Genomic DNA, 9,701 nt, shown 5'->3' on the forward strand with positions numbered 1-9,701 from the left:
AAAAGTCCCGCCCAACCAGTCTCTCCGTCGCTGAGATGCCCATTTTTATTGGCTGAACTTCATGCAATGTTTTCTGGGCAATGTAGTTCAGACAGGATCAACTGTCTGCGATCCGGACACAATTGCTCTGTTGGAGGAGACTAAGTCTCAGTGGACTTTATGGCACTGGTGTGGAGATTATTTTCTCCACACCGTTTACTACCTGAGGTGAGTTAGGTGTGGATTAGAAATTGTAGAGGCTGAGCTACAAGGCTAAGCTTGCTGGAACTCTTTTAAATTACAGAACTGCAGGCAGAGGCAGGTAGATCTCCGTGTTTTAGAAGCCAGGCTGTCATAGTGTGTTCCAGGCTAGGCAGGGCTACACAGTGAAAGCTTGTTTTATTTAATGTCTAGAAGTGCATGCGACGGGCAAAGTTGAATTTTGCATTTGAGACATTTGCCTTGCGTGAAATGATACTTGCCAGGTCCGTGAGCTAATAAATACAGAAATGGTGACCATGGAAGAGGGGGAAAGGACATGCTTGGATTGGAATCAAAGATTCCGTCATTACAGGACTCTAGATTCAGATGCTTCTCACACCACTATGGAGTCGTCAGGATTAACGTTTCTTTTGTGTATCCCCGTGCTAAGGGAAAATTAAGGGAACATCGGGATTCAGTTTAGGAAGCTTTTGCGGTGGCATTGAGGCTGCTCCGGGAAATGCAAACACTGGCTCATCTGTAGTCACAGTAGTGTTCTCCGGAGTCCTGTTAATTTCATGCACACAGTTTCTCCACGTTCCAGTTTACAACTGTCCTGGTCTCCATGGTGCATATTGTCTGAAACTACATTACCCAGAGGATATGGCACATACACCTTTAATTCCAACACTTGAGGCACAGAGACAAGAGGATCTTTGAGTTCAAGGCTAACCTGCTCTACGGAGCAAGTTCCAATTCTACACCAGAAACCCTCTTACTAAAAGAAAAACAAGGCTGGGAGGAAGGTAGGAGAGGAGAAAGGTTTTGTCTTCTGGCACCTAGACAAGTCTGAAATCTGCACTGCCTTAGTGTGACTGGTTCTAAGCCTTAGGTAGGAACGCCTCTATAAGTCTTCAAAAGCTGTTGTTTTAAATATTATTATTTTTAAATTGTAATATGTAAATATGTATAGGTGTCTATATATATATGTCTATGTACCACCCCTGTCTCTCCAGCCCATTTATAATAGTCTGGAAACCTCTTGCAATTTAATTCTTCACTTGATTTTTTTTTTTTAAATCTAGGTGACTGCTCTTCTGATGACAATGATATATTGAAGTCACCCTATTTATCTGTTCATGTGTAGTTATGTTTATTTTAGAAAATTGATATCTATCTATCTATCTATCTATCTATCTCCAAATTCTTAACAGATTGTTCCTCTTATTGATATGGTGTAGCATGTTTATGTAATCCAATCTTAGGTAAAGTGTAATTTATCAGAAGGAAGTCTTAACTACTTGTGATTAGTTTTTGTCATTCATGTGCTTTGTATATTGTCTTACATCTTTCATTTTCAGTTTCTTTGCCAGTGACCTTATTTCTTGAGGACAAAAAAGAGTGAGCCCTTACTTTCAACCCAAGCAATTGGCGTTTGGCTTATAACTAGAGACCTCAGATGATTAGCAGACAGGTTAGTTACTGGGAACTGTTTGTTGATTCTGGTAATTTTGTTGGTGGTTTATGTTTGGTTGGATTGTTTGTTCATTTCTTTCTCCTCTTATTTCTTTTTTTGGGATTTCCTGGTTTAGTGAGTGGGACATGATTCCTTTCTGGTTCTTTTTTATTAATTTCTCCTCCTCTTCCTCCTTCTCCTCCTCTCCTTCCTCTCCCTCTTCCTCTTCTTTCTCTTCTCTTCTCTTCTTTCTCTTTCTCCTCCTCTTTCTTCTTTGGTGTTTCAAGACAGGATTTCTCCGTGTAGCCCTGGGTATCCTGGAACTCACTCTGTAGACCCCACTGGCCTCAAACTCACAGAGATTAGCTTGCCTCTGCCTCCCAAGTGCTGGGACTGAAGGTGTGTGCCACCACCACCTGGCCTGTATTCTTTCTTATACACTCATGATTAAGACTGTCTTTCTGGGCTGGAGAGATGGTTCAGTGGTTAAGAGCACTGGCTGCTCTTCCAGAGGTCCTGAGTTCAATTCCCAGCAACCATGTGGTGGCTCACAACCATCTGTGATGGGATCTGATGACTTCTTCTGGTGTGTCTGAAGACATAAGTAAATCTTTTTTTTTTTTTAAAGGACTGTCTTTCTTCAAGTAGAGCATATACATGCAAGTCTATAATACCAGAATTTGGGATTTGAAGGAGGATTATGTGTTCAAGACCGTCTCCAATGTGAACTATAAGAGATGAGGCTTCAAAAACAACTATTGCAGGTGCTGAGATGGCTCAGCAGGGAAAGGTACTTGTGGCCAAGCTTGACAAACTGAGTTCAGTCCTTAAGACTCAAAAGATGGAAGGAGAGAGCTGACTCCCATAGTCCTCTGAGGCCCACATACACACTGTGATTTGCATGTGCCACCCTGCCTCTGTGAACTTGATAAACAAGCTGTGTGGGTACAGTTCTTTAAGTGTCTTTCACCTGCTGGATTGATGGTCACAAGGTGCCTTGGTTTGTGCCTATGTTGATGTGCTTTTGTTTCTGCATGAAGGTTAAGAGGTGAAATGGATGGGCACATAGTCTAGGTTAGCAGTTATATCCATACAGTGGCAGCCGTATACTTCAGGCTTTCCTGGATTTTCAGGGGTTTCCTAAGCACTGTGATAAAGTTCTGAGAGGCTCCCTTTTTTCGATGAATTGGTACTTGCCATCAGTGGCTTTTACCACTGATTTTCCCTTTGTAATTTCTACATTGAGACGAAGGTGTGTCACAGAGATTCTTCTCTTGGCACTTAAGGTGCTTAACACCTTCAGTGCTTGAATGTCCATTTCTTCCTTAGCTCTGTGAAATCATATGCTACCATTTCATTGAATGGCTTTTCTAGTTCTTTCGACTTCTCTTTTTGTTAACTTGTTTGAGGATTTAATAATTCTATGTACATGAGTGTTTTGTCTGCATGAGTGTATGTGCCTTGTGCACTGCGATTTGGATGGTGGTATACCACAGCATGTTGGGTGCTGGAAAGTGAACCTAAGTCCCCTGCAAGAACGTTGAGTTATTTTAACTGTCGAGCCATCTCTCCAGCCCTCCCTAGGTTTTGTTTCATGTCTTCTTTCTAGCCTTGGTATTCATAGGTTTGGCCTCTTGCTTATGTTTCATAATTCACTAAGGTTGTAATAATAATGCTTGTTTTTGCTTTAGGTGTTTTTTGCCTGGATTTTGGTTGGATCTTTGTTTTTGAGACAAGCTCTTACTCTGCAGTGCTGTCTGGTTTGGAACTCACTATGTAGACCATATTAAACTCACAAAGATCTAGCTGCCTCTGTCTCCCAAGTGATGGGATTGGATTAATGGCTTGCACAATCTCACATTGACCCTGTCCCATTTCATTTTTTTAAAAGACAGGTTTTTATGGATTAGTCTGGCCTCCATCTTTGTAGCTCAGGATAACTTTGAAGATTCCTAACCACCTGCCTCCCTGCCCTGACTGTGTGGCCATCACCCCTGGATTATATGCTGCTGAGAATCAAACCCAGGACCATGTGCATGCTATACGAGTCCTCTACTAATTGAACACAACCTTACTACCCTCACGTTTTGACCTCACCATTATGTTGGGCTGTTAAAAAACAGTCTCACAGCTTGAGAGACGGCTCAGCAGCTAAGAGTATGTTTTGTTCTTACAGAGGACAAGGTGGAGTTCAGTGCCCATCTAGAATCTTCCAACTGCTTTTATTTGATGTTTATGTGCCTAAGCACATGCCTGCCATACCACTGACTGACACATGTACCATCTAGTTTATGAAGACTTTGCCCATATATTTAAAATATTAAAGTATAATAGTTTGCACATGTATGATGTCGATGAAGTCAAATAAATTCCTCTTTAGATCTCAGTCTCTCTGCTGGCCTTACTAATGTACCAACACACCTTAGTGTATGCTTTATTTCCATTCTATTTTATTTTTTCTTTTATACATCATGAGGCCTGCTTGTGGCTAGGCTTTACCCACCAGTGTCTCACTTTCATTTGCTAACACTTGCTGTCCCTGGGAAGCACTCAACTGCAGGTAAAGCCCACTGTATACCAGGCAAAAATAAAAGGCCACCACTATCTTACACCACAGTAAAGGCCTCTCCAGGAGGTCCTGCCCTTCAGTCTGGGAAAGTGTAAATGTGCAGAAGTCTGTGCAGACACTACAAGATTCTATGTCACATGCCTACACAAACCCACAAACTTAACCAAATCTTTATAATAACACATGAAAATAACACTAAATTAAAACTATAGTTACATGCTACCACACAGCTACTAAAATGATTCAAATGAACACCACGAGGCTTACAGAGTGTCAGGGAGGATGTGAGGAACTGGTATCTGATATGTTGCAGGAGGAAATCTGAAACACACAGCCACTTAGAATAGAATCTGGTAACTCCTTAAAACCTGGGCTGGAGGGAAGGCTTAGTATGGAAGTCCATGTGCTACCCTTGCAGAGGACCTGGGTTCCATTTCCAGCAAACATACTGGTTCATACCCATCTGTAACTCCAGTTCCAGGAATCCACTGCCTTTTTTTGAGCCTTCATAGCCACATATTCAGTCATATATTCAGTGTACATACATATACGCAGACAAGATACTCACACCTGAGAAAACAACTTAAAACTTAAAATACTTAAAACATATGGGCTATACACCTACAAGAGAGCATAAGGTGCTACACAGAGCTGGTCCCCAACAAAATTAGTGACACTTAGGAACCAATAGGGATGAAGACTTGACAGTAAATGATCATTTATTCCAGGGACTGCAATAGTCAGTGAGAAAAAAATGCAGGCAAGCAAGCAAACAAACAACAGCAACAACAACAAAAATATGTCTTATTTAAACTGAGGTCACTCTTCCTCCCCCATTCAGTAACATGGAGACTCCACCCCAAACAGGTGCAGTCAGGAACACGGCTTCATCTTGCTAAGTCCCCAGAGAGCATTAACTTAGGAATAAGAAGATGGCAAGGATCCTCATCTTGCCTCTGTGCTCTTCTTTGATGAGTAACTTTCAATGACTTGGCTCCTTCACGAAGGCCACTCTCAGGACTTGTACTCAAAGTCACCCCTAAGGCTCAATAAGCTTGGTCAATGGCTGAAGCATGTTCTCTGCATTCACAAACCTATCTGGGTTGTGTGTGTGTTGCTAATAAGAACAGACTTTGCTCAAAGGCTTTCCCAGAATCAGTGGGTTCATAATGTATCCCAGCACTCTGGCCTCTTAGGTTAAACAGGATGGAAGTGCGGGTGAAGGCTCTCCACATTTGAAGCACTCTTGACTTTGTCCACTGACCATTCTCTTGTGTAGATAGGGTAGATCATGGGAACTATTTCTCAGGTTCATTACACTCAATACTCTTTTCAGTGTGAATCTTACGGTGCCTAGAAAGTCCAGTCCTGTAGCAAAACACTTTCCCACATTCCTTGCACTCATGATGCTTTTCTGCAGTGTGAAATCTCTGATGTTTGATGAGGCTGTGTCTCATGGTAAAGAATCTCCCACACACATTACACTCAAAGGGTTTTCCCCTGCTGTGAACTTTTTGGTGTTTCACGAGGTGCGAGGTTTTTCTGAAACACTTCCTACACTGGCTGCACTCAAAAGGCCTTTCTCCCGTGTGCACTCGGGTATGATAAACGAGGCTGGATTTCTCTTTAAATAATTTTCCACATTCACCGCATTTGTAAGGCTTTTCTCCAGTATGAACCAGATAATGACGTATGAGGCTGGACCTGTTCATGTACGATTCCCCACACTGCTTGCATTTATAAGGTTTTTCTCCAGTGTGAAGTCTTTTATGCCGAACAAAGGAGCGGTGGTGTCTGAAATTTTTTCCACATTCGCTGCATCTAAAGGGCTTTTCTCCAGTGTGAACTTTCAAGTGTTGATTCAGACCAGCCTTTTGGATGAAGGACTTCTCACATTCGCTGCACTTAAAAGGCTTTTCTCCGGTGTGGATCCTCTGGTGTCGAATAAGCAGGGACTTACAACTGAAGGACTTCCCACAGTCACAGCACTTGTAGTTCCTCTTCTCACTGTGGGTGGTCTTTCCTCTCTTGGTGCTCCTGGGTTGCTCTCCAGCATTGTGGGTCACGTGATGCCTGAGAAGCCCTGAGAGAGTGTGGGAGTCCGTTGCATTGTCTGTGCTTTGTAAAGTCTTCTCTGATAGGTCACTTCTGTTTCTCTTCGTAACTGGAATTCCGCTCTCTGCTCTTCGTAAGGGTTTCCCAGCACTGCTCAGCTGCTGCTGTTGGAGCATGGTCGCGTTAAGCCCTCCTCCATCTGTCGTTGAAAGAGTCTGCACACAAGGTATCTTTGCAAGCTCCTCTCCTTTGCAGCAACACAGAAACACAGAGAAACAATGATAACAGACATATAGACTTTGAAGTGGCAATAAACATAAGTAATTAGCACCCGAGATTTCTCACAGAAACTTCGAGATGAGAAGGGCCTACTCCAGGGATGAAGCTGGAAGAGCCCTGTCCCAGAAAACATGTCGGGCAAGAACACAGGAATGGCATGCAGCACAAGGAAGAGTGCTGGGGACCTGAACTTCCTTCCTCAGAAAATGACTTTCTGAAGAGCCTCCAATGGACATTGTCCTGATTGGGTTGGGTTTTTTTGTTTTGTTTTTGTTTTCCCCCCTCTACTTAACACACATTAGGGTCATCTGAGAGTAGGGAACCTCAATTGAAAAAAAAATGCCTCCATAAAATAATCATCAAGGGCCATTTTCTTGATTAACGACTGATGTGGGTAAGCCCACCTCATTCCCAGTGGTACCACCCCTGGCCAGGGTGATCCTGGCTGACCATAGGTGATGTTCCTCCATGGCCTCTGCTTCAGCTCTTGCCTTGGGTTTCTGCCTTGAATTATTCTTATTGATGGACTTCTTTTAGGAAATGTAAGATGAAATAAACCCTTTCCCCTTCTAAGTTGCCTTTGGTCATGATTTATCATAGCAATAAAAACTCAAAGACAGAGATGTTCAACACAGTGCAGAAGACTGTCTAAGCCCATACGATACGATACCTGAAGAATCTGTTTTTAAGGACTGCTCAGGGCACTTGTACACACTAACATAATTAAAGAAAACCTATGCTTTACAGTGTCACAGGGGAGCAGGAAAAACACACAAGACTCATAGGTAAGAGATAGTCCTGGATCAGAGATAATAGCAACTGGTAGACAACTGGCAAATATAGTCAGATGGACTCTACCACGATCCTTTGCTCTGGCACCACAACATCAGAACCCATAGAAAAATACTTCTTATGAACCCATCTAGAGTGTATACACCAGCCACCTCCACCCTCCAAATACCTGTGCACTTACTTGGAGTCAAAAATGCCAGGGGAGGGATGAAGCGATCTCCTAAAGACTCCAGCTGAGTGATGTCAGTCCCAGAAGGTACAAGTCCTAAAGTAAAATATAGGAAAAGGGAATGTCTCACACTAAGAGTGATGTAACTCATGCAATCCTTGGGAAAGAAAACTAACAACAAAGACCCCTCATGATGGTTTGAATGAAAATGGGCCCCATAGACTCATAGGGAGTGGTATTAGGAGAGGTGTGGCCTCGTTGGAATAGGTGTAGACTTGCTGGAAGAAGTGTGGTGGGTTTTGAGGTCTCAGATGCTCAAGTCAGGCCCAGTGTCTCAGTCTCTTCCTGCTGCTTTCAGATTCAGATACAGAATTCTCAGCTACTTCTCCAGCATCATGTCTGCCTGCATGCTGTCATACTTCCCACCATGGTGACCATGGACTAAACCTCTGAACTTCAAGCCAGTCCCTAATTAAATGTTTTCTTTTATAAGGCTTGCCATGGCCATAGTGTCACAGCAATAGAAACTCTAAGATACCTTTAGAGAGGTCTTGCAAGAAAACCTACCAAGTAGTATCCATATCAGTGCCATAATTTGACCCAAGTCACCTACAGGAAGAGAAGAGTACCTGGGTCATAGGAATGACAGAGTATTTATAGTGTCTCCAGCCATGGAGAAGCCTGATAGTGTGAAGTCTATTAAACTACTATAGATTCCTCACTTTAGGCCGCTTCCTGTGTACCTTTGCTACATAAGAGAGAGAAGATGGTAGTGTATCCTGCCCAGGTCTCTCACCTGTACCTCTCATCCCATGACAGTGGGGGAAAGAACCAATGTCCATGACCCACATTTGGGAAGGAGACATCTCCATAGAAAAGAAGCCAAGCCCATCCAGACAGGATTCTCTTCCAGAATGGGCGCGGGGTGGGAGCTTACCTAATGAGGACATGAGATCGAAGACCTCCATCATCACCTGATGGTACAGACGCCTCTGAGAGGCATCAAGTAGCTTCCATTCCTCCCTCAAGAAGTAGACAGCCACATCACTGAAGGCCACACCACCCTGCCACAACAGAGAATGCTGAGTCAAGAAGAAGAAGTTTCCTTCCCTTGGACTTTTGACATCCCAGAGACAGCCACTCCCACTTAGATCTCTTCTTCAGAGGGCACCAGACTCTTCATTCATTTGACACTCAGTCTCTACTTATGGTTGCAATGACCACTGTTTTTGGCACGGCCCACAGACAGGTAGACCAACAAATGAAATGTACCCAGACTTGACGTTCCATATGGAAAGTTCCACGTTTCTATTAGACTATTTATATAGGCTTCTTCACATCATGCCAACCAGGTATGTCCAGATTTGAGCCACCGTTCTCCACTATACCTCTGTCACATGAGCTTGGACATGAGCACCTCTATCCATACTTTCTGTCACCATGCATATCATCCTTCATGACGTCCCTCCATTTTCATTTTAGTATTCAAGCCTGCAGCTTGTCATCCACTGTACCCCTCCCAACTGCCGCCTTCCACAGCACCAGCAGAACTCAAGTACACCTGAGGGCTTCTGAGCACTCCTAATCCAGCTCACATCTAGGCACTTTCTACTAGTCGTCACTAGAACTTGAATACCTCTGAATCTTCCTAAGTAGCTTCCTATATATGAAACCTGTCCATATAATTCCTGCTCTGGACTCAGAGACCTTATAGTCTATAATTATTCTTTTATGGAAATCAGATGGAAACAATATCAAGCAAAGAGTCCCAAAGCACTGTAATCCCAGACATCACTTATGTGGGAATTGAGAAATGTGAGTTCCTGCCGGCACCGTCCATTTACCTCTCCATAGTCAGTAGATGTCTTTTCACTTACTGAAACCTGTGAATAAAGAAGGCAATGAACACAAAGCCTCCCGTGGCCCTGAACAGGTCTTACACTCTCAAGGCTTCCCAGGGTCATTAGTGGGCGTGTATGAGTACTCTATGCCATTTGGAAACTCCAACTAACATCCCAGCCCGCATTGCACTCTAGGACTGGGGCTGGCGGGCGTGATCACGCGGTACGCACCTGTGTCTGGGCACCCTGCCCAGCTACTGCAGTCTGATTCTGCTGGGCAGTTGCGTCCATCGACATGGCTATTCTTCCCAGGCCTGCAACCAATCACACGGGGTCCTTCTAGACTTCAAATCTGTCTCA

The 9,701-nt window shown here is 43.6% G+C and overlaps 1 protein-coding gene and 1 long non-coding RNA gene across 2 annotated transcripts in view; one reads left to right on the top strand and one right to left on the bottom strand.

Moving 5' to 3' along the window:
- Positions 1 to 114: 114 nt before the first annotated feature.
- Positions 115 to 4,022, top strand: LOC114631287. The gene is made up of 3 exons (XR_003712934.1): positions 115 to 207; positions 1,542 to 1,654; positions 3,528 to 4,022. It is a non-coding gene; the product is annotated as an uncharacterized LOC114631287 (long non-coding RNA).
- An 881-nt stretch (positions 4,023 to 4,903) lies between these two features.
- Positions 4,904 to 9,701, bottom strand: part of LOC114631286 (zinc finger protein 773-like) — a 5,654-nt gene continuing 856 nt past the window's right edge. Inside the window, 4 exon segments of the mRNA XM_028779587.1 lie at positions 4,904 to 6,507; positions 7,513 to 7,596; positions 8,438 to 8,564; positions 9,573 to 9,698. Coding sequence (XP_028635420.1) covers positions 5,504 to 6,507; positions 7,513 to 7,596; positions 8,438 to 8,564; positions 9,573 to 9,698 — 1,341 coding nt within the window. The 3' untranslated portion in view covers positions 4,904 to 5,503.

Source organism: Grammomys surdaster, unplaced genomic scaffold (assembly GCF_004785775.1).
Source record: "Grammomys surdaster isolate TR1022 unplaced genomic scaffold, NIH_TR_1.0 355, whole genome shotgun sequence".
NCBI classification, from domain to species: domain Eukaryota; kingdom Metazoa; phylum Chordata; class Mammalia; order Rodentia; family Muridae; genus Grammomys; species Grammomys surdaster.